The sequence below is a fragment of the Mauremys mutica genome, chromosome 4 (genome assembly GCF_020497125.1).
Source record: "Mauremys mutica isolate MM-2020 ecotype Southern chromosome 4, ASM2049712v1, whole genome shotgun sequence".
Lineage (NCBI taxonomy): Eukaryota > Metazoa > Chordata > Testudines > Geoemydidae > Mauremys > Mauremys mutica.
Window position 1 is genome coordinate 90938033 of NC_059075.1, and position 26391 is coordinate 90964423.

The 26391-nt window shown below is 39.3% G+C and overlaps 1 protein-coding gene across 4 annotated transcripts in view; it reads right to left on the minus strand.

Moving 5' to 3' along the window:
• Window positions 1-26391, minus strand: part of DCDC1 (doublecortin domain containing 1) — a 434351-nt gene that overhangs the window by 257170 nt on the left and 150790 nt on the right. For all 4 annotated transcript variants that reach the window (XM_045012463.1, XM_045012462.1, XM_045012461.1 and 1 more), the window contains exon 9: window positions 10165-10257. In XM_045012463.1, the coding sequence (XP_044868398.1) occupies window positions 10165-10257 (93 nt within the window). The remainder of the gene's footprint in view (window positions 1-10164; window positions 10258-26391) is intronic.

Below are 26391 nucleotides of genomic sequence, written 5' to 3' on the forward strand. Positions count from 1 at the left end.
CTTTCTAAACTACACAGTCCCAATCTTTTCAAACTCTCTTCAAACAGAAATTGCTACAGGCTTCTAATCTTTTCTTGTCATCCATCTCTAAATCCCTTGTATTTCTGTTATAACTTTTATTATACAGGTGAACAGAATAAATTACAATGTTTCAGGTGAGGGCGATTAGAATAGCATTACAGTATTTTTAGTATTATTTTCTATCCCATCTTTATATATCCTAACAGTTTGTTTGCTTTTTTTGGCTCTCAATACACAACAAAAAGGTTTTCCTTGAACTATCCATAGTTATCCCCGTATCTTTTCCCTGAGTGGCAACAGCCATTTTTAGAACCCAGCAATGTGGATGAATAGTGCAAACTGTTCCCTCCAATGTGCATTATATTACATTTGACAACAATGGATTTCATCTGTCATCGTGTCACAATTTACCTAGCTTTGTTAGGTCTCTCTGAAGTTACTGTACTCTTCACTCTTAACTAACTTAAATGATTTTGTTTCATCTGAAATTTTTCCCACATTACTGTTTGCATCTTTTCCAGATGATTAATAAAGTAAATAACATCAAACATAATAAAGAGTCTGAAGGCACTCTACCTGTTAACCTTTTGCCATGTTGAAAACTGACCATTTCCCCCTCATTCTTTGTTTTCTGTTTCTTAGGCAGTCTTTTGTAAGATTTTTCGAAAAACAGAAAACAACTTTTTTAGGTGGTTTTAAATCTTAAAGACACATTATTATTTATTTGATTTTCCTACTGCAATGATATTGGGTTATATAATGTAAATGTTACTTAGGGTGAGGACTATTAGAACACTTTCTAATAAATGTGTTCCAATGCTATATTTTCACAGTTATCCTGATATAATCAAAATCCTTTAATGTGTATAGAGCCTGACATTTCAGAGTCACCTATGAAGTAGATTCTCTTCATATGCCATATATAGAAATCCATTTTTACATACAATTTTTAAAAATAACTTATTACAATAATAATCTGAAAAATACTCAAGCTGTTATTTTAACTTTATCACTCAGTTGGGGGTTTTGATGGTGTAAATATTTCAGGATTTAGCCATCCACTGTTATCAGGAAAAAAATACCTATAATTCTTTTGTGGGAAATTTTAGGACGTTTTTTCAGCTAAACTTTATTTACATTTTAGTACCAGGAAATTTTTACAGAAGTTCCTTTTGTTGTTAGGTAACAGGCTATCCCAAAAGGTAACCCTACACGTGACCTAGGAGAGTTATATTAAAATCTAGTAATACAATACCCCCGAACTATTTTACATAGTAAGAATTTTTTTCAATTCCCAGATGTTGCTAAAAGGGGTATGTGGGGGTGGGTTTGGAGAAAGACCTGTAAAATTCTCCATCATGAATCTTTTTTTCTGCAAATCCTTTTTCCCCCCTTTTCAAAAGCAATTCTGAATAGAGGTAAAAGAAGACAAAACTTGACCTTTTGTGATCCCAGCATTAATAGGTCTGTTCATAATTCAATCTGTGTGTGTGTGGAAGCATCCATGTGGAAACATGCAGGCCTGAGAGACATAAAGCCTTTCCCTTTAAACATTATCTGACCCTATGAGTCCTCTTCACAAAAGAAGGCTTACGTACGCATAAGTTGAAAAAATGCACACTCTCATTGTGCTGCAGAAGGCCTACACATTTTACTCCTCATTCTCCAGGAAAACTCGACAAGGAAGTGACACTAGTACAGGATTTGGGTGGGTCTACGGTAAGTGAGCAAATTGCTTCAAGAAAAAGTGTATGGAAATAGGGAAACCAGCTATTTCTCCTATTAAAAATATAGGGTCAGATCCTCAATTGGTGTAAATCAGTGCAGCTGCACTGACTTCAGTGGAACTGTGCTGATTTACACCAGATGAGGATTTGATCCACTATGTACTGTAGCCTTGCAAAATTCAACTCAGTGAAGAAGAGTAATCTTTTTTGGTGCAATAATCAAATATTTCCCCCCCCTCCCCTGTTAGCTGAACTCATCATGATGAAGGGTGCATGTGTAGCTGTTTGAGCCTGGGTTTGTAAATGTTCATGATATTTTGCAAAGCTCCTATACTGGATATACTTATATAGAATATGTAGGTTTTATTCATACCTCTAAATCATATACTTTATGCCTTTAATATTTAAAGGTGCTCCTGTGAAGTCAGAACAAAAAAACTGTAAGCTTTATTTTTATTGTAAATGTATATAAAAGTCATCTTATTATTCATACTGCCTCCTGTTTCTCCTGTTCTCCTTAATACTAATGTCAGCTGAAATGCTATACAACTCACAGTCCACATGTTATCAGGAAGTGCTCTAAGCTACTTCGCACTAAACCTGTCAATTAAAATCCCCACAAAGGGTACAAGACACACAAAAATAGAAATATCAGCTTAGATTTAAGAGACCAAGTTTTCAGCTGATGTACATCAGCCAAGCTCTGACAACTTCAGTGGATCTATATTATCTAAGGGTCTGGGTCCAGCATCCCTAATGTGTTTCTAAACTAGGTCTGAAAAGTGACATTAAGTATTATAAAGGAATTGTTATTTTTTAAAAACTAAGGATCCAATTCTGCAAAGTACCAAGCACCTCGAAGTTCTCAGCATCTCAGCTCCCACTAAAATCTGTTGGAGATAAAGGCCAGATTTTTAAAGGTATTTAGGCACCTAAAGATACAGATAGGAGTCAAGTATGCTATCACTTCTGAAAGGTGCCTAATTGCATCATCAGGCACATAAATACCTTTCATAATCTGGTCCTAGATAATCAGCACCTTCCAGAATCACACCCCACAAGAGATGTGTTAGAAAAAAAAGATGTTGGGAAGCAACAATAATAAGGAAAGAGATTCAAGATTCATAGTATTGAAAATATTTTTGTTTCAAAATGAGAATGGCATATTAAACTGGCTCGTAGGAAAAGAGAAATTCTGAGGATTAATCTGTGATGGTGCGCCATAGTTATGTTATTTAGTGATGTTATCATAGATTGATAGGGCCCAATTCTGCAAATATTAATCACACAAATAATACTATTGACTTCAATGGCACTACTCTTATAAATAAAAATAACTTGTGAATGAGAGACAGGATCAGGCCACTATTTAACACAACAGTCCAATTCAACTGTAAGTGAATAATCAGAAAATAGCTCTGCTTTTTGACTGGATCAGCACATCTACTTTGTAGGTAATATGACTGATAAGAATTAATATGTTTGCTAATGTGATACAAAAATTTTAATTATGATTAAACTTGGCTGAAACCTTTATTGGTGGAATACAATTATTTATAAAATACAGATAACATTTAAAATAAATATGCATCAATTAATGTGGAATTATAATTGAGTCCCTAAGGAATATAAGGCATTCAAATTAATATCAAATAACTTTAAAGCTACTCTATTATGATTATATGTAATATTGATAATTCCATCGATCTAGGATTGATTCTTATTGACTGGACTATCTAGACTCCAAGTTTCCATAAACAGCTGCCTTAAACAAATCCTCAGTATCAGATTGTCAGAAAAACAAACAAACAAACAAACAAACAAACCACAAACGAAAAACTCTGAAGGAGGACAAACAGAAACTGATAGGACAGGAAACTACAGAACCAAAATGGAGAGGGATAGCCCATATATGGAGGAAAGACCAGAAGAACATAACAAGACAGCCATTGCTCTGTAACTCATCGAGCAAGGATAACATGGATGCACAAAACAGAAGCAGAACTGAAAGTTATCAAAATGATATGGGGAGTAGCTAAGACTGCAGGAGGCAACCAGCAAAGATGGATGCAATGGTGAAGACCCTGTGTTCTTCATGGAATAGAGAGGCATAAGACAGAGAGAATCTAGGACTGATTTGCTTAAAAAAAGCCCGAAGACAAAACACATTGACCTGGATTCTCTGGTCTGGGGAAGCTGTGTTTGTTGCAGGTCTGCTGGTGATAGCAGGAGAAAAGGCACCTTTAAACCACCTCTGATTGTGCCCAGAGACTGTTCCAGAACACAAATACAGCTGAAGCAGATGGGCACACTGGACTCACCCCCTTTCCTACACTAGGAGCTATGGAAAAGGGTGGTATAGAGCCTCTTTAGTGGCCTATATCATAGGCCTGGTCTACACTACGCGTTTAAACCGAATTTAGCAGCGTTAAACCGATTTAACCCTGCACCCGTCCACACAATGAGGCCCTTTATATCAATATAAAGGGCTCTTTAAACCGATTTCTGTACTCCTCCCCGACGAGGGGAGTAGCGCTGAAATCGGTATTGCCATGTCAGATTAGGGTTAGTGTGGCCGCAAATCGACGGTATTGGCCTCCGGGCGGTTTCCCATAGTGCACCATTGTGACCGCTCTGGAAAGCAATCTGAACTCGGATGCACTGGCCAGGTAGACAGGAAAAGCCCCGCGAATTTTTGAATTTCATTTCCTGTTTGCCCAGCGTGGAGCTCTGATTAGCACGGGTAGCGATGCAGTCCCAAATCCAAAAAGAGCTCCAGCGTGAACCGTATGGGAGATACTGGATCTGATCGCTGTATGGGGAGACAAATCTGTTCTATCAGAGCTCCGTTACAGAAGATGAAATGACAAAGCATTTGAAAAAATCTCCAGGCTATGATAGAGGCCACAGCAGGGACTCAGCACAGTGCTGCGTGAGAAGCGTAACGGAAAGCCAAAGAATCAAATGGATGCTCATGGAGGGAGGGAGGAGGTACTGAGGACTCAAGCTATCCCATAGTCCCCACAGTCTCCGAAAAGCATTTGCATTCTTGGCTGAGCTCCAGATGCCTGAAGGGTCAAAAACATTTTCCCGGGTGTTTCAGGGTGTATGTCGTCAATTTACACCCTTCTCCCCTCCCCGAAAGAAAAGGGAAAAAAATCATTTCTCGCCTTTTTTCAGTGTCACCCTATGTCTACTGCATGCTGCTGGTAGACAGGGTGCTGCAGCGCTGAACACCAGCATCCCCTTCCCGGTGGCAGATAGTACAATATGACTGCTATCCATCGTCATCATCAGCCCATGAGTGCTCCTGGCTGGCTTCGGTGAGGTCGGCCGGGGGCACCTGGGTAAAAATAGGAATGACTCCCGGTCATTCCCGGCAGATGGTACAAAAGGATTGGTAACCGTCCTCATCATAGCAACTGGAGGCTGAGCTCCATCAGCCCCCCCCCCCTTTCATGTCTAAAGAAAAGATTCTGTACTGCCTGGACTATCATAGCAGCGGGAGGCTGCGCTCCTCCCCCCCCCATTTAATGTCCTGCCTGGACTATCATAGCAGCTGGAGGCTGCCTCCCCCTCATTTTATCTCACTAAAAGTCAGTGTTTCTTATGCCTGCATTCTTTATTACTTCATCACACAAATGGGGGGACACTCCCATGGTAGCCCAGGAGGGTTGGGGGAGGAGGGAAGCAACGGGTGGGTTTGTTGCAGGGGCACCCCCTAGAATGGCATGCAGCTCATCATTTCTGCGGGATCTCTGGGGCTCTGACACGGAGCGGCTGTGCTCTCTGGTTCTCTAGTACACTTGCCCCATATTCTAGACAGGACTGACTCTATTTTTAGACAAAACATAAAGAAGGGAATGACCCAGGGAGTCATTCCCATTTTTGTCCATGTGCCCCCGGCCGACCTCAGCGAGGCCAGCCAGGAGCACCCATGACAGCAGCAGACGGTACAAAAGGATTGATAACCGTCATCGCCAATTTCCAAATGCAAACGGTGCAAAATGACTGATAACCATCATCTCATCGCCAATTAACAATGGCAGACGGAGCAATAGGGATGGTAATCATCTCTGCTACCTTGCAAAGGCAAATGAATGCTGCTGTGTAGCACTGCAGTACCGCCTCTGTCAGCAGCATCCAGTACACATACGGTGACAGTGACAAAAGGCAAAACAGGCTCCATGGTTGCCATGCTATGGCGTCTGCCAGGGCAATCCAGGTGAAAAAGGGTGCAAAATGATTGTCTGCCGTTGCTTTCACGGAGGAAGGATTGAGTGACGACATTTACCCAGAATCACCCGTGACACTGTTTTTGCCCCATCATGCATTGGGATCTCAACCCAGAATTCCAAGGGGCGGGGGAGACCGCGGGAACTATGGGATAGCTACGGGATAGCTACCCAAAGTGCAACGCTCTGGAAATCGAGGCTAGCCTCGGTACATGGACGCACACCGCCGAATTAATGTGCTTAGTGTGGCCGCGTGCACTCGACTTTATACAATCTGTTTTTAAAAAACGGTTTCTGTAAAATCGGAATAATCCCGTACTGTAGACATACCCTCAGGTACTCTTCATGTGGGGAGATTATTGTTTTAGATCTCTTACATGGCAAGGATTTGTAAACCTATTAAAACTTCCTAAATAAATGTTTCACACACACAGACACCCTCCTGCCCTCCCTCCCGCTGGAACAGAAAAGAAAATCTGATCAATTGTTTCACAATATTTTCCATCCTTAAATTATATCTAACCGATTTTCATGTGTTGTTTGAATGTAAATTTTTAGTGTCTGTAAATGAACTCTGTAACATATACCTATACTCTATAGTCCTATAATTAAAAAATATGTGTGATTTAGACAAATGTCTATATCTATATCAACTTTGTGTTTCCTTTTATTGTCATGTGCTTCCAAGGTTTCAAAGAAAACCATAGGCTTGTAAGAGAAACTTCTAGGTAGCATTTTTGTGAAGGAGCAGTAAATTCTGTTTGTCTTGGGTGATCAGAATTAAGAAATTGGTTGGTCCCTCAGGATCATTTCTAATAAGGGATGAGGATTAATGTTTTGTCATTCAGTGCATGCCTTTCAGCGGGCAGAGATAGAATTAGTATGTCCACAGAAATTTATTTAACTCCAGAGGGAGCTACTGGTTCAATCTCCAGAGATAGTCCTAGGACTTTTGCCTCAGTAAGGAGTTTAGGATTGGGGCCAATGCACAAATGCACACAGTATGTTAAATTGATTGGTTATGGATTAAAAAAAAGCAAATAGTACGAATGGTGAGGAATCAAAAATGAGCAGACAAAAAGAGAATAACTGTATAGAAAATAATTCATCATGTATAGATTACTGAAAGGAAAAATAAACATAACTTTACAATTATAAATAACTTTTTAACTTCTACAGCTCCTTAAACTTTAAGATGCTTATATGTTCTTTTACTGATGCTCTTACAAAAATTATAGATTCATAATCTTCTATCTGAAAGAATAAAGGTTTTTTTTGCAACCTAGGAATCTACATGGAAATCATGCTCCACTATTGCCTAACACCAATTTTGTAATATTATTATTTCATTTATAGATTATGCTGTCAATTTCACAGCATGAACCTTTGTGAGAAAAAGACTATATTTACTAGTTCTTCATTACAATATTTCCTGCAGTATCTTATGATTAGCTCACTATGTCTTGACATTGTAAGCTACAGTTTTTCCCTGGAAACAAAGAACTTTGTTAACATTGTCTTTAGAGTAGCAACATAATTCAAACAAATGCAAAAAGAGGTAGCTGAACTCTATGGTGGGTGATAAAATATTTAGCTATAGTGAAAAGACTCCTTCAAATCTTGACTTGAATGGTAAAATGAATTCTGTATTATAAAATGTATTGAGAAAAGTTTTAAGAAAATTTAACACAGGATATGACTGCCCTGTAATCCTGGGGTGAGATTGCAGCTTGAGTAGAATTCCCCAAGCTAAAGCTGCAGCAGCACATGCTTTCGCATATTCTAGTCACCCGAGGAATTATCCAGGTTTCCGGGAGGGCTTGTAAAGCCTATGATGAAGCCTGTATGTCATGACTTCACTGCTCCAGTACCTGAACTAGCTAAATTAAAAGCTAGCTCAGATATGTCTACTTGACCTACAATCATACTCCATGTTTGCAGTGTAGACATATTCCAAGACTGCTGGAAAACTGCAGAACTTGGTACACACAATGAGGTATAAAACTTATAATTGAATACATGAGGCTTGCCCTTTCTGCTTGCATAAGATCCCAATGAGGTTGATGTGGATTCATGTAGGTAGAAGGGTCTGCCCTCATGCATCCAATTACAGGATCAGGTCCATACATGACTTATAGAGATATACAAGGCAATTGTAAGACTGCATACAGTGGATTTTCAGCAGTCTACTTAGTCATTGCCTGAGTCTGTGAGGAGTGGAGGAGAGCAGACACCACTGGGCTGTCGCTTCTCCCACGCAGGTGGGCACAGAATGGGCAGGCAGAGCCTTGGCTATACCTTTCAATATGCTGGCCTGTGCACAGGAGCTGACACAGAAGGAGAAGTAAACTGTGCCAGCAAAGGGGCTGATGCAGAGTATGGAGGAAGCAGAAACCAGATTGTGGCTTCCCAAATCGTGTCCTGCTCCTGGGGCAGAATAGCTATGTGCTACTTACTCATTTCAGACTGCAGAATTATAAACTTTAGGAAGTTTTAGTGAGTGAAACCACGGGAAGGAAACACAAACAAATCAGAGAAACTTTAAACAGCATTTTCAAATAATAATTTTGGGGTGAAATCCTGGCCCCACTGAAGCTAATTGGCATTTTACTATTGACTTCCTTGGGGCCAGGATTTCATCCTTGATGTGAAGAGAAAGGTTTAGAAGAGAAGATGAGATTAAAAGGGAGAGGAAAGGGATCCAGTATGGACACTTCACGACAGAAGAAGGATGATTAAAGGAAAAAAGAACACATGACAGATGTGTGGAAAATGTAATGACCTGGTAAGAGTACTACTTATCAGCCATGCATATTTGTAAACTACAAATTTTCAGTGCTGAATAAAGAAAAGTAATGGTTAGTCAAAATGATTATACAAAAGAGCTCCTGTGTCCTGAAGTTTTGTGTGTTCCTGCCATTGTATGTGCATGAGTCTTTCAAGGGCTACCATTTCAAATAAGTTATTACATGAGTCTTCAATCTTTGGAGACGGACAAGGTTTCCAATTTTCCAAGATAAACTATTTGCATACAGAAATAGTCCAAGGGAACCAGAATTTTGAAAGATTTCTAAGGTCTAATTTTAGCTATGTAAGTCCTAGTACTGTTTGAAAGTTTCAGATGTTAAAGGAACATCCAAATTTAAATAAAATATGTTCTGTCACGCACATCTCTCCAAACGCATGTCAGCTTAGGGCAGACCCAGACTATATGCATCAATGAACCAGGGGCTTTGCAACATTTCCTATATTTATCATACTCTTTTATGCCTACCTTAGATGCAAATAAAGTGGTTCACTGAATCGTAAGGAGTATTTTCTGTTGAATCAATCAGCTGAGGATTGTTCAATATGATACAGCCAAATTCCTTTGGTTTAGAGTTAAAATGATTCCCAACTCAGCTCCCATGAGGAATTCAATTTATATAGCTAACTGCCTTTGCTTTTATAAGGGAAGAAGTCACAGACATAGGCCTAACATATTCTTCAATACCCAGCTGTTTTAGCCAATATGGAGATAACAGAATGGCAAAAGGATTAGGCCAGAAAAGGTGCTCCTGTATGAGATACTGCCAAGAACATGATTTCTGGAGACTATGTGTAATTTAGGGCCTCATTTGGTTTTAATGCATCTTCTAGCTTTATCCCAACTAATTCAAGAACTCCTTGTCCTGTCCAGTTTCCATGTTATCAATTTATTTCTGATAAGAGAGGTTGAGTTAACCTAAAAGAACTAAGTCTTTGTACAGTGGGAGGTGAAATTTAAAACAGGATCATATTCATGCTGCCATCATTGGGGATTTTGTCTTAGAAACTTGCAGAACGGTAGAGCTCAGCCCACAGAAAGGAGACTAAGACATTAATTCTTATTCAATATGTAGCCAAGCAGGAGTATTCCATCTGTGTCTTGATATCATAACACTGCTTGCTTTAACAGGAAAACACAGTAGTACATTTTGAGGTTAGGAAATCTGAACTCACCATGTGTACATGGGTAATCAGTATTATAAATGCCTTCTACTAAATCAATACGTAGCAGATTATTTAAAAAAAAACCTCCTCTTTTAGTTATATGCAGGGATTAAAATCAGTTTTATATTCAAATATAAATAATAGCACTCACTGTCTTTGAAATGTTTTTCCAGGTTTATCAAAATATTTAACTGATATTATTCACTTACCTTTTCTTGCTCTAAATATAATTCCTCTGTTGTCATTGAAAGAATGCCTTTTTCTGTGATTTCCCTTCTCTGACCATCAATGGCAAAATCCATCTGAAAATTTTAAAATTGTTTCTTGAAATATGCGTAAAATACTGTTGATTAAAACCCATATTTACAATAGTGAAAACATTTTAATAGAACATTGTGATACAATCATTCATACACAAGCTCATTCACAGAATATTCATTCTATGGCAATTTGAAAATAGTTTTTATCAACGTTCTAGGGACAGTTTCAATTTAGAATATATATATATGAAAAAACTCATCCTTTAGAATGAATAACCTAACTTTGAATATATGAAATTTTTAATTTTTATTTTATAGTTATTTTGAAGTTGGCAAACAGTTTTTTTATGATATATCTAATATAGACAATAATAAAATAAGTTGTGGTACCTAATACTCACTACTATATAGCTTGCTTAAAAATCACAAATTCTAGCTCTGTGAGTGGGGTCTGCTGTTACCTCTCCACTGTGATGCTAAGAGAGAAGTGGCCCCAACGCCATATTTCCCCTGATGCAATAGTCTTCTGATGAAATTTCCTTGCCCTTGCCCCACTCTGGGATCACTGTATGAGGACCACAAAGCTTGGACAGAGCCACTGTCCCCTCTGCAGGAGCAGATTACAAACAAATGGTGCAAGTGCACCACCTTTACTTTTGACACTCTCAGGTTATCAGTTGTGAGAACTTACTGGGTAAAATCCTGTCCCACTGAAATCAATGCAAGCTTTGCTATTGATTACAGTGGAACCAGGATTTTACCCACTGTCCCACACTTTGGGTGGAACTGTGACTACACATCTTGGAATAAGCCTTACAGCCACACACCCAGAGTCCAAGTCTCTGCACAGGAAAAGGATATGATGGAAACTTGCCACTGGTAGGCCACATTGTCAGATGACTGGGTACTAGTGCATCCATTGGTGTCAACGAGCATAGCTGATAGTAAGACTGAAAGGACTGAGGGTAAGTGGGTAACTATTCAGGCAACTGTACAAGTTAAGGTTGATTAATGGTAACGTATAGTGAAGTTGCAGCCAAAAGCTTTTCACCATAAAGCCAAGCTTGCAAAGCTTGCAATCCACAATGGGCACCAGCACAATTAACTGCACACAAAATGCTATCTTTCACATGATAAAACACATTGTAGATGCCCTTGTAGCTTTCTGAATACAATAGAGTAAATGCTTGGAAACCCAAAAAGAATATGAGTACTGTAGTAAGACAAAGCTCCATGCCATTATTAAGAAAATGTAAGACACAAACATTTGAACGTTTTCAAACTCTTGCTGTGTTGTTCATAAATATAACATTTAAATACATTTTGCAATACTGCTCACAAATAGAAATCAAATAAGAAATATGTAAAGCAAAAGTTGAATCAAAAGAGAGCATTTTCACTTTGAAAAATTATGCAACATTAATAGCATCTCCTTCAAGTACCAGACATAATGATAATATGCCCATTTTTTCTTTTAGGGCACAATTCTCCTGTCATTTATGCCTAGCACATCTCTACATTTGGCATAATTTAAATGAAAGACACATTACAGGTCTCACTTGTTCAGACTGCATGAAATCTTTTTCTGTTCTGTTCAGGTTCTTACATCATGCCCATCACCACAGAGTCAAAGTGCCTGCTGTTTGAAAAATGTTTTGTATATTAGGCATCATTTCAGACAGACAACAGGTGGGTGCCTTCCAATAAGATTAAAGAGAGATATAATTTGTCCAACAGAACAATTTTGTCCAAGAGAGTTAACTACATATGTCTTTCAAAGATTAGAAACACTTCAAAATGTTGGCATGCCAGTTAAAAGTTAGGAAGACAGTTTCCCCTTCAATGCTAAACCTGGGCACCATTCACAGTAAATCCATGTATCATCAAGTATTATACATGTATTAAATATGGGAGTGACAAAAAACAAGAAGCTCTACAAGTTGCATTTCAGAGAGTTCCTATGGAGGTGGAGATATAGAGCTGGATCTACATAGTTCTACCAGACTAAGTCAGTATTGATCCATTCACTTCCACGGAACTACACCAATTTACTCCAGCCGAGGTTGTGGCCCATGGTTTTCAGATCCAAAAATGAGGCAAAGCTTCATATGTGTGGATATCATAAGATTCACGGGGAAATCCTGTGAATCTTGAGGCATCCAAAATGTGCCAGGGAACCCATGCAGAGAACCAGCTCTTCCCCCTTGCCAGCAAAACTCACTCAAGAGACATGCTGTCATGGTCTCCTGATCCATAACCCAAAGTGGGTTGATGACATAAAGCAAGACCCTATAGATAACAGAGTAAGCACTAATTTCTGCAGGAACTTCCTAATGAGTTTACAAATGGGTAATGGCACAAAAGTGGCTCTTCCCTTTCCCATCTCCTTCTGCTTAGGCATGTCCTTTCACAACCCATACGAGACTGATTACTAATGTTCATGTGGAGGACCTTTCACTAAACTGGGGAAGGGGAATTATATTTCTTTGAGCTCCCTGCCTCAAATAGCCTGTTTACACTAGAGACTTTTAAAACATTGTCCACTAATTTTAGTTCAGTTCCACCCAGGTCAGCAAGATTGGTAGCATTAATGTACATGGATCTCCAGCTGCTGTCATCATTTTATGCATTAGGCCAGGTAGACTGACACTGATCAAGATTAGGTGACATGTTGCTGATGTCCCATCTGCACTAGGCTCCCAGCATTGATAACCCAGGTGGAGGTGAATTGGTGTTAACCTGGATATCTAGAATAGACAGGGGCCACACATAATTGTGTCATTGGAATAGGATTTCTTCTTTCATTCATCTGTGCCATGCAGTGGGAAATTATATGACCTCAACTCTGTACATATACGTGTGCTAATTTTCTCTCTTTATTTTATTATATTCGAATTCATACACAAACAACAGCATGGTAGTTTGTTATTTTTAATAAAGGATTTAAAGAAAGGTTAGAAAGAGGGACAGAAAAGAGAAACTGAAAACAGTGAGAAAAGAAAAGAACGAAGTCAGAATTGAGAGGAAAAGAAATAGAAAGTAGCCAAAACCAAAAGAAAAGAAGGGACAGCAAAGAAGAGTATAATAAAAGAACCAGAAGATGGAAAAGAAAAGAAATTAAACTAAGAGAAAAAATACTTAAGGTATGAAGAATTGAGAAAATGTATTTGGACAAAAAATGAAGGAGAAAGAATGAAAGAAAAGAAGTACAGGGAAAGAGAGCACAAAGATGATGGAACGAATACAAAACAAGGAAAAAAGTAAAAAGCAAATAGTAAGAGAGAGATTAAAAGTACCAAAATCAGCAAATTTGAAAGTTTTCTTAAAACATTAAGCATCTGGATGAATAGGCAATCTACCCTTTCTTAAAATCATGTGGGAAAAGCTTTAAAAAATACAATATAATGGACAATTACAATATAATTATCTTGTGTAATTATTTACTACTCTGCAGAGTATATGCAATGCTGTATTAAAATGCTATCATTCTAATCTGGTAATATTTTACATACACTTTGCACAAGTGTAACTGAATACATAGATGCAACCCCATAGCGAATCAGGCCTAATGTGCAATTAAAGACTAGTTGTGACTATTTTACAGATATGTTCACTTTTAATAAATTCTTATAATCTTTTCCTTGTTTCTTTGTAAAATGCATCCAAGACATAATCTCTCCACAAATTATTGAGGAGAATGGGTTCTGAACCTCCCATGGAGGGTATGCAGCTAGCAAAACATAGAGTTCAGTATAGCATAAAGTGAATTGTTCCTCCAGCATAGCAGCTGTACAAGCCAACTTTTTAGGTGCTGCATATAAACATTTTAAAGAAAGAAGATATCAAATGCTTGTTTACATTTAAAATATGTCATAATGATTAAGTAGGACCTAGAAAGCCAACTTTTTTGCAGAGAAAACAAAATAAAAACCCTTGAAAGATAATAAAAGGGTGGATTAATCAATTTTCCTTTCAACAATGGGCATAAAGAATTAATGGAAAATGTTTGTGTTTTGAGCGATAGAATATAACAGAATGTATGGCTGGACATTTTACAATTATAGTTATGAGATGACAAATGGATCAATAATTATATATTCAAAATACAAAAGGGTTTTAACTAAATTTTCATAGTTTGTTCAAATATTATAAAACATCTAATTAACCGGCATGTAGAGCATATAGCCAATTTATAGTCTCAAGATCTCACGATAAGAAAAACTTATGCCCAATAATTTTAAAATATCAACATTGTAACCAATTAGCACATAACTACTGTTCAAATAAACAATGCAGATAAATATAAATAATACAATTTAACATAAAAACTGTGGCAATCAGCCTTCAGATATATATATATATTGACAAGATTACCCAATGGCCTATTACTATACAAAAGAGTGGGACAAATTACTTATTTATATATACAAAACATGCTTATAAAGGCCAGCTGCAGGTATTTTTTGGAAAGTGCATTTTAATAAGGTCCTATTCAGTGGGGGAACAAATGGGGGGAAAGTAGTTTGCACTACAGAGTTTAGTGCAAGAGCTCTCTCTTTTTCTAACAACGAAATCAATCATTTGTCCAGACTGTGGGGAGTCAGAGTTAGTTACTGAAAAGAGCTCCATATATAAACAAGTCAATAACTCATTGTGTGTTATTGTTGGGCTGAAGAAGTCTGCTTTCAAAAAGCTGCCCCTGCTTCTCTGAGAATGAATGTCACTGTATTCAGAGAGTGGGAGAGGGATCTTTTGTTTCTAGCTATTGCTGGCTGCCATTTATGTATGGGAAAAGAGAAGTAGCTGCTAGTTGTTGCAGAAAAACCATACCATAACTATTGCACAAGTCTACATTACAGCTGTCCTTGAAAAGACCTTATTTTTGTAAATATACTTCTGTTAAAGACATTACAAGTTTGCTTGAACTGCTGAAATCTTTAATATTCTGTATATGATTATTTTCACTTTATAAAGAAGAAAATGACAATAGAAATTGTGATGACAAAATATTTAATAACTTGATTTTATCTGAATATGAATAATTAAAGCAATTAACCAATTCTGTTTGATAACTATAGTTACTCAACATATGCCCTATAGGTAACTATATTTAGTCATTTAATAGTAGTATATAAGTAAGTTTTGAACTTTATGATATTCTGTGTTTCTTGTAATAATTAAAAGATTATAAAAGAGTAGTAACTAAATCATCTCAATTCAGATTTGGGGAAAAACAAGAAGTGCAGCATTATTGTAGTTCTGCAATAGTTAATCTTGATTCCTTGATCTCCAATAGTATAGCTTCCAAAAAGTGTCAGTGTTCTAGCCTGATAATTTACAGGACCATAGGCCCCAATCCTGCAAACAAAGAAGTGATATACATTCCAGAAGTAAGCACACATATTGAGTTCAGTGGGATTACTTGGATCAGTATAGTTACTCACACGTGCATGTTTGCAAGAGCATAGTGTAATGAGGTTCTTACTGACCACTAGTGAGCCTCCTTGCATCTAGGTCTGGGAATGTCATTTTTGCTGCATAGGGTGCCTCCTTGCTCTTCATTGCTCACTTTGCTATAGTCTTTCTTCTGGTAACTTGACCCTCCAGTTAGGTCACCCTTTATTCCACCCCTACCGTGGTTATGAAGGACAAAAGGACAACTGTCCAAATGCCATCTCCAGATGGTGTTCAGCCCCAATTTGAGGCTCTATGCTACTATACCAATAGCTGGTAGGGCAACATGGGCCCACCCGCTAAGCTGGGTTACAGCCCAGGGACCCTACAAACAGCAATCCAGGTCCTGTTGCTGTTTCCCTGGGCTCCTTTCTACCAAGTCTCTCTATTTTCTCTTGCTGGTTTCTGGATTTACCATGGAAGCTTACTCTACTCCTTGTGACTACTTCACCGCTCCTACCTTCTTGCCAGACTCCTTACTCCGGGGCAGGCTCTCCCCCTGGGACTTTGTGCTTGTCCCTGCTGACCTCCCTCATCCCAGGGACTGACTGCAAAGTCCTTCCCCTAAAGATCCTTTCTTTGAATTTGTTTTTTGGCACATCATATGAGACTATGACCACCATTTTCTTCATTCACTTTTAGCCATATTTTTTTTTAAAAGTCCTTTCACTTAGTCTAGTATCCTTAAGGAAATGCAACATTTTTTGTACTATTCCATTTTCCTGATATTCTCACTAGTCTCTTTAGGGAAAAATCTTTGATCCAAGCTGACTCAATTTTTCATAAAATAACTTTCTTTCAGTAGAATATTGCCCATGCCATAGATCATGATCAACAATTTCTTTGGTTTTGCACACATTACACAACCCATCTTTATGTATTTTAATAAGTTTAATTTATCATTTAAAGCACAATTACATGCTAACACTATACAAATGACTACTTTACTTTTTGTATCTGACTATGGAGAATAGTATTATCTTCGATTTTTGAGCATACATCATAAAATCTTCATCCTTTTGTTTCCTTAGTCCGTAGTTCTTGGCATTCCTTCACAAGCTCCTTCATGACCACACTTGTCTACTTATGGTTATCTTAATATCCACTTCCTCATTTTTAGAGCTTGTTTTGCTGCTTTGCCAGCTACCTCATTTCCATGTATGCTGATATGTGCCATAATCCATACTATTGTTACACTGATATCTGCTTGCATTATTTCCATAGTTAGAAATATTATTTCACTGTTTGTGTCATTTTTTCTTCCTGAAGTTCCTGATCTGATTGTCATAATGTCTGACAAGGCATCAAATAAAATTATAGCTGCAGCCGGTCACACATTTGCTACTCAGGCTAATACCAACATTATCCCTATTAGTTCAGCCATTACAATAGTCACATAATTCAGTAGCCTTTTAGATTTCTGGACTGGGATCACAGAAGGTTGTTCCCACTCCACCCGGGCTGTCATCTTTTGATCCGTCTGCATAGAGTTGACAAAGCCAGCCCCATTTTTCATAAAGTAATTCAGAAATTGTATTGGTCATAATGTGTAGTATTTTCATTCCCTTGGTTTTTTTCATACTATTCCAAATCCACAAATGGGAGAAATAACTGTCCAGCTGTAATTTGATTTCCCATGACTAAAAATTTTTAGTTCTCTCAATTTTTCATTTATATATATCTCCTTTACCCATTTTTCCCTGATAGTATGAGGAAGTCTGTGGCAATCCATCAAATTTTGTCTATTAATTTCTCAGCAATCCTCATAAATCTGTTGTATACTTCTATTTTCATTATTCCCTTTTACCTTTGCCCAAAAGATCAGATCTAATAGTTCCATCCTTAGGTTTATAGGTGCTTCTCCAGTGGCTATTTGCAGCATACATTGATGTTTTTCTCATTGCACGACATGTCAATCGTAGAGCTTGGGCCTGGAACAGTTTCAAGTTTCTAACAGCTGTTTTTGAAGCTGAACCAAAAACTTGTCATCTGTAGTCTAAAACTGGTCTTATCAATGCACTATATATCATCAATACCTTCTTATCTGCATCCCATTTGTATCCAGCTATACTGCTAAGTAATTTAATTCTACTTTTACAATTTTTATATCATCTATATGACCTTTCCAAGTTAATGTATTATCAATTAATTTATTATTATCGTAGGAACATAATTTTTTGAACTATCTGAATTTTTCACCATAAAGAAATAAGTCCCAGTCTTCCTTGATTTTCTTCCTGGTTAAAAGCATGCCCTTAGTTTTTGCAAATGAGCATTTAAATCCCCAAACATTTTCCCACTTGGAAATTCTCTGGAGTGTCTCATTTGTCTTTTCCTCAGCTACTTTAAGTCTTTTATGCTTAGCCCATAAAGCACAGTGGTCTGCAAAAAGGGAAATACCTATTCCTGTCTGCACACTTTCCAAGAGGTAATTTATCATCATGGAAAACAAAGTAGGGCTGATAATACTCCCTTGTGGAATTCCATTTGCAAGCTTGTAGGTTTTTAATAAAGTTATTTCCACTCTGATTTATATAGTTCTGTCACTTAAAAAGTCCCTAATCCACCAACACATTCTCCCTTTTATTCCAAATTTAGCTAGTTTATATAGGAGGCCTTCCCTCCAAAGCATGTCATATGCTTTTTCAATGTCAAGGAAAACTGCTAGCATAAAGTTCTTAGTCCTTATGCTTTTTTGTACCTCTGTTTCCAGTCCCTATATGGTCAACTTTTCTGAAGCTACTTTGTATCTCAGTTATAATATCATTTTTCTTCAAGTATTCCACTAGTCTTACATTTATCGTATTTTCCTCACACATGATGTGAGAGCAATAGGCCTATAAGCATCAGGTCTTGTATGTACCTTGCCCGGTTTCCTAATTAGTATCACCAATTCTTGTTTCTATTCTATTGGCAGCAGCCCTTCCCCCTTGTCCTCTTGCACCCCACAACCCCCATATATCATTATGTAACCACAATAGATTCTTTAGACTGCCTTCTGACAAGTGTGGAAGCATTTAATTACTTATGTTATCTTTACCTGGTGCTATATTTTTCCTTGTTCTATTGGCTGCAATAAGCTCCAGCATACTACAATTTTTGTTTAACACATCATGAGCATATTCTCTCTAGCCATTTAATAGTTCGAGCGTTCCTCAATAAACCTCCTTTTTCCCCACTCATAAAACTCACTGCTTTGATTCATATTACTATTGACTTTTGGAACTCTTTTGCTAAAATGTCTGCCTTTCCTAAGTTAGAGACCTCAATTTCATTGTTTACAATATGTTCAGGTACACATTTACTTTTACTTCGAATTCCATTAATTCTTGGCATTTGCTTATATATTTCTGAAAGTTCTGAATATTTGTTCAATTGCCTACAGAAATTTCTCCAACTTCATTTTTTGTCTTTCTGATAATCCTTTGTGCCACCAGCCAAAGGATTATATGTTTTATAAAATTAATTAAGACTTTATTATTAATTGTGTGTCTTGCTTGCTTATATGCCTCATTTAGTTCATTCATTGTTATTTGCAATCCTCATTCCACCAGGGAACTGGATTTCTAAGGCAGGGACCATTTGATGCTTTGTTGATGGCCAGATCAAGTGCTACTATAATTCCTTTTATTATGTTGTTATAGAATTCTTCCAGGTTGTCACTTGTACAGTTACTACATAAATATTCATCAAATTGAATCTTGAAAATGTCCCCAATCAGCTTTTCAAAAATTTCAGCAAGGGACTCTTCTTGTGTTTTTGACATTTCCTTGGTCTTGGTATTCAATAAGCATAGAGAAGTGATCACTTCCCATTTCAGTCTTCTTTATGAATTTCCCAGCTGCATTTTCTAGCTCTATTATTTGTTCCAATTCCCAAACCCAAAACAGAAAAGGATCCATCCACTGAATTAAATCTAGTAGGTGCACCTGTAGTCAATTTAACCAGGTTATGCATATCAATAAATTGTTCTAAGCATTTACCATTTAGATCCATTTTCTTATATCACCATAGCTTATTGTGACTACTAAAATCTCCACAAATTATGAAGATTTTTGGCATTATTAACTAGTGTTCCTAATTCTAAAATAATGATTTTTATATGCACTATAAACATTATAAATCTGTATGTAAGTGTTTTTGTTCGGTACAGGAATCTCAGTAGTATTATTTTCAAAACTTAAATTTCTGCACATTGACATAACCAAATTCCTCTTTTATAAATATAAGTTTAAAATTAAGCTTTTTTCAATTTCAAATTGTTTAAATATTCCTCATATTGATACATCAAGAAACTGAAAAACTCAGCTATAATGAGCCTAACTCAACAGTAAGCAGAAACACCTGTCTCATGAATCAGGGAAGACAGACAGAGTCCATACTGGAGGACTAGCATGGGCTATGAAGCGCAGAGGCTTGATGGATGTTTCACTAAACCAAGCCCATATGAATTCATCAAAAAATACTGGGATTGAATAGTAATCTGTTAAATTTATAAACCACTGAAAACCTACAATACTACTCATAACATCATAATAAATTCCTTGAACCATAAAAAAGGCCAAGAGGGGAAAAAAACATTTTCTTTCTATTAAAAATCATCATTAATAGTAGCATGAATTTATTACATTTAATTTCAGCAAAAAGACTGACCCACAAAATCCCTTCAAATAGTTTCAGAGGGGAGAAAAAGGATGCATCTGCAGAATCCCACATATTTACAGCAAATGGGCATTTGCAAATATAGAACAAGATATGCAATTATTTGATTGTACAAATGCCTTCACATATTTTCAAGTTCACCTACTGAGCCCTGTTTGATAATGTGGCATTTATTATCTATAGTATGGGATGGAAAGTAAAAAATTACAGAATTAGGGTTAAGGTTACTAGTTAGTGTTGCAATTTCCTCTGAGATCTTTTCCACTCAGCTTATCCAGAACACCTCATCCACTTCTATGGAATCCAAAAACTGAGTTTGAATCCAAACGTGGCCATGATGTTTCTTTACTGGCATTTCATAAAGCTACACCTGAGGTGATCAGGGAACTCCAAAGTACATAATTATATATCAGATTATATATATATATTCTAAAACAAACACATGCACACTACATTCTACATTGTATCACACGCTTTATGATTGGCTTACTAATTTTATGAACCAATCCCTGTATAGATCATGAGATATCCATGAGATACAAAGTGTGCTAGTAAGCAAAACTGCAGCTGCAAGCTTGTCACACATTACTCTTCTTATTATTTCTTTATCTACTAGCTACATATTATTTACAAGGCCACTTGTGAATTCACGCTTTGTCCATTGTTAACCTCTGTTTCCTTACTTCTGTTTTCTTTCATTGTTCATGCAAGGCCTACAGTTAACTGGATCTATCTGGCAAATACCCAACCAATATATATAAAATGTAACTTTCAACAAACTAAATACATACAGATACATAAAGTATTAAGCTGCTTCTATATAGTGTGCATTTACCCAATAATGTGTGTAACCTTTCAAGGGCGGGGAACTATTTTGCAAATATTGACACAAGCAAATGCATTCAGAGACAACAATACTAGAATATACTAACATTTATGGTTGTGATACATTTCTTGATTACCTTATTATCTACAGTATACAGATAGTATCAGAGGGGTAGCCGTGTTAGTCTGGATCTGTAAAAGCAACAAAGAATCCTGTGGCACCTTATAGACTAACAGACGTTTTGCAGCATGAGCTTTCGTGGGTGAATACCCACTTCTTCAGATGCAAGTATACGATTGAGTATACAGATAGATTGTTTTTTTCTCAGTTTTAACATTGTATTGGTAGAAGCCTTAATATCAAATGCCACTGTTTGTAAGTAAAACTCTGATTACAAAAACAAGAGTCTTGTATAATTAAAAGAGAAAAATACTATCAAAATAATATATATAAAAACTGGACCAGATCCTAAACTGAGCCTGAGTTCTGCTCAGAAAGGAGGTAGAAAGAAAGGTCGTTTTCCATTCCATGATCATGGTAGCAGCTGAGGGCTAGTTTCATCATAAGCTACTCTAACTTGTGTTGGCTGAAAGGCTTCTCTAGGGATTGTTGCACTGACCCAGGATTTTCAGAGTACACCACTCTCTGGCAATGCCCACTTCTGTCTCCAACCCATCCCCCATACTGGTGGACGGCAGGGTCAGGAGGCATAGAGCTCTGCCATTCACCTCATATTAATGGGCTAAATAATTGATGAAGCAGTTTATTGATATCAGCAAAAACTTATTTTTAGCATAGCTTCTTTTGCCGAGTAAAATGTATAAAAAGATTCTGAGAGCAGAAGACCCATTTGGTAAAAATGACCACTGAAGAACTGAAATATATATTGTAATAGAAAATTAATCTCCTAAAAGTAACAGCAAGAAAAACCCAGACTTTATTTAAAAACACTGTCAGAGGCTTAGTATGCGCTCATGCAGCAGTATTTAGAGGAAGTACTTAGGTTGCTCTAAGTCGCACCACTAGCATCAAGCCTTTAACGGAACCACCATCAGCGAAGGATTGGCATAGCTGAGCTCTGTTCTCCCATGGCATCTCCCTGTCGCCAACATTCCCCATATTCTGGGAGGAAGCAAGGCAATGGCAAAGCCCTGACAGTGGTACAGGTGCACCAGCAAGCAAATTCCCCTCTAACAGGTTAATTCTCTGCTGGGTGTTTAAGATCAGATTACAGCTCCTTTGCATTTTCTGATTGGTGCAAAGAAGCTACAACACAATCATTTTAGCCCAGAGACAATGCAGGACTATCTATGATCCTTATCAAGACACAGTGAATCAGATGACACTAAAATTGGGGGAGAGGTAAATAACCAAGAGGATAGGTCCCTGATTTTAGAGCAACCTTGATCATTTGTTAAATTGAGTGGAAGCAAACAATATGCATTTTAATATGGCTAAATGTATATATCTAGGAACAAAAAATGTAGGCCATACTTACAGGATGAGGGACTCTATCATGGGAAGCAGTGATTTTGAAAAAAAATTGGGGGTCGTGGTAGATAATCAGCTGAATATGAGCTCACAGTGTGATGCTGTGGACAAAAGACCTAATGCGCTCTTTAGATGCATAAGCTGGGGAATCTTGAATAGGAGTAGAGCGGTTATTTTACCTCCCTATTGGGCTCTGGTGCAACTGCTGCTGGAATACTGTGTCCAGTTCTGATGCCAACTATTCAAGAATGATACTGATAAACTGGAGAGGGTTCAGAGAAGAGCTATGAGAAAGATTAAAGGATTAGTAAACATGTTTTATAGTGATTAAACTCTTTGATTACAGTCTGTAAGTATCTACCTGGGGAATAAATATTTAATTATGGGCTCTTCAATCTAGCACAGAAAGGTATAATAAAATACAATGACTGGAAGCTGAAGCTAGTCAAATCTATAGTGGAAATAAGGCATATGTTTTTAACAGCGAGGATAATTAATAACTGGAACAATTTTTCTACATAACAATTCTCCTTCACTGACAATTTTTAAATCAGGATTGGATGTTTTCTAAAATATATGCTCTACGAATTATTTTGGGTAAATTCTATGGCCTGTGTTATACAGGAGATCAGGTTAGATGATCACAGTGCTCCCTTCTGCACTGCAATCTATTAAAAGCTCCATCTCATAGGAAGTTATTGATATTTTATAAGTGTGTAAAACAAGTGGCCTCCTCCCAAGCACCACTTCAGGGCCTCGTTGCAGTCTGCAAGCAGAGGTGGACTAAGGTCTCCTGGAACCCTGGGCTGGAGCAAGTGGGGACGCCCCAATGCTGGAACCATGGACCCACCCCACCCCTTCCACCTGCAGCTCTGTCCATGGCTCCACCCCATTCTTCCCCTTCCACAACCCCATTCCATCCCTGGCCCTGCCCTATTCCACCCCTTCCCCTGCGGCTCTGCCCCATTCTGCCCATGACCCTGCCCCATTCCACCCCTTCCCTCATGGCCCCACCCCCCGCTTGCTCCTTTTCACCCCCCGCCCCCCACTGCAATCCTGAGACTGGAGAAGCTCTGTGCCCCTACTGTGGCCCCGGGGCCACGGCAGGCAGAGAGAGCTTCTCCAGCCCCGGGGCTGCAGCCGCCGGAGATTTTTCAAGGGGCCCCAAATTGAGCGGGGTGAGTAATCCACCACTGCCTGCAAGTGGCTCCTCACATCAGTTTCCCTCTTGGGTTCCCAGTAACTCCATGCCAGCTTATCCTCTAGTCCATTAACATAGTCTATTAAACAAAACAAATGCAAATGTCCATAACAAAAGTCCCAAAAGATAGTCTATATCACTGCCAGTGCATGTAGTCCTTAAAACCTGGCTTTCTTCTCAACATAGCCCAGTGTTTTTGCCACACGACTCTTTGTTTGTCCTCCTCAGTTCTGGTACCAGGATAGCCACCCCATGTCAGAAGTAAGGCCCTCAGCTGCACCTGCTCAATACTTCTGATGCCCTAACAAGCCAGCTAGGCAGCCTGATGGACCATCCTTCCTGATTGGCTCAGGAAGCCACCAGGCCGTTTTTTTAACCTAGCAGCAGCAGTAGCTTGCTGACTGTTCAACACCCACAGACTCTCTGCCTCCCCGTAACAGAAGCTCCCTAAAAGTGGGGGGGCCACCGATGCCTGAACTGTGGCTCCTTCCCCCCGTGCTGTCCCTTCCCCATTCTTTGCACACTCCCTCTCCTCGAGCCCCCCGCCCTCACCGCCCTTTCCACCCTGAGGCCCTGCTCCCATGCTGCCCCATCCCCCAAGGTCCTGCCCCCACACCGCTCCTTCGCCTTGATGCCCTGCCCCTGCACTGCCCCTCAGGGATGCCCAGAGGGGAGGGAAAGTGGGTCAATTTGCCCCAGGCCCCACAGGGGCCCCTACAAGAATAGAGTATTCTATAGTATTGCACATTTTTTTATGGAAGGGACCCCGAAACTGCTTTGCCCCAGGCCCCCTGAATCCTCTGGGTGGCCCTGCTGCCCCTTCTCCCTGAGCCCCCCCCCATGACACTTCTTCCCCCCAAGACCCCGCCCCCTGCTCAGTCCTCTCTGCTCTCCTTCCCCCATTGATCACCCTTATGTCTGGTAAAAAGTGAGGGAGCCATGGCCTCCTGGCTGCCCCGTTCTGGTGTCCCTGCCTCCCTGTGCTCATCTCCCCAAGTCCTGCTTCTGTTTTGCTCTTCCACCACTCCAGCACAGGTACTGCCCTGCATCATTCCCATCTTGTTCCAGCCTTGCTCCTGCCTCAGAATCAGCCCTTTTTCTGCCTTCCTTGATGCCTGGTAATCCAATTCCAACCCTTGGCTCTGACTCTGCCTCAACCCTTGGCTCTGGCATTCAGACTCCGACCACTAGGCCTGACTCCCGCTCCGACTACTAAGCCTGACCACCTACGACCCAGTCTGCTGAAAAACCCCAGCCCTTCCTTTTGGATGCAATCCTGCTCTTCCACATGGAAACTCCCAGAGTCTCTCTTCTGGAAGCATCCTTGCTGGGGAGCATCCCTCACTCCCCTGGTACCTTTCACTGTTCCTTGGGGTCCAGCTCTCCTGCAAGGAAACATCAGCAGGTAAACTCCTCTGCTGCGCCCACTTCCTTCAGTCCTTTCTGTCCTGAGAGCCAGCAGGCATCTATTTCTGCTGCTGATCCTGCCCTCAGCCCTCTATGACCCAGGCTTTCTGTCTTGGGGACCCTCTTTGCTGAACTCCTGCCACCAGCCATCTCCCAGGAATCACCATCTGTCTCTGGCAGCTCTCATTTCCTACCCTTTTTCAGTCTGTTCTGACTTTCCCAGTCTCTTTCTCACAGTGAGGTGGCAAAGTTAGCAGATGATACAAAATTACTCAAGATAGTTATGTTCAAAGCTCACTGTGAAGAGTTACAAAGGGATCTCAGTAAACTGGGTGACTGGGCAACAAAATGGCAGATGAAATCCAATACTGATTAATGCAAAGTAATGCACATTGGAAAACATAATCCCAACCATACACATAGGCACCAACTTTCTCAGGCGCCGGTGGCTGCCCGTGCCCTCCCGACCCTTTCCCCGCCCCTGGCCCCGCCTCCATTACAACCCCATCTTCAAAGTCCCTGCCCTAACTCCGCCCTTCCCCTATTGGATCCCTTCCCCAAATCCCCGCCCTGGCCCCGCCTCTTCCCCCAGCATGCCACATTCCCCCTCCTCCCCCATTTCTCACTGCCCCGTGAATCAGCTGTTCTGTGGTGCAAGCACTGGGGGGAGGGGTGGGAAGCAGGATGCGGCGGTGCAATCGTGGAGGAGGCGGAAGTGAGCTGGAGTGGGGGGGCAGGAAGGGGAGCTGCCGGTGGGTGCTGAGCACCCACCATTTTTTTCCATTGGTGCTCTAGCCCTGGATCACCCACGGAGTCAGTGCCTATGACCATATATACAAAATAACAGTGTCTAAACTAGCTGTTACCATTCAAGAAAGAGATCTTGGAGTCATTGTGGATAGTTCTCTGAAAACATCTGTTCAATGTGCAGTCGCAGCCAAGAAAGGAAACAGACTGGTAGGAACCATTGCGAAAGGGATAGAAAATAAGACAGAAAATATCATAATATAAATCAATGGTACAACCACACCTTGCATACTGCGTGCAGGTCTGATTGCCCCATCTCAAAAAAGATATATTAGAATAGGACAAAGGACAGAGAAGGGCAACAAAAGTGGTTAGGGGTATGAAACAG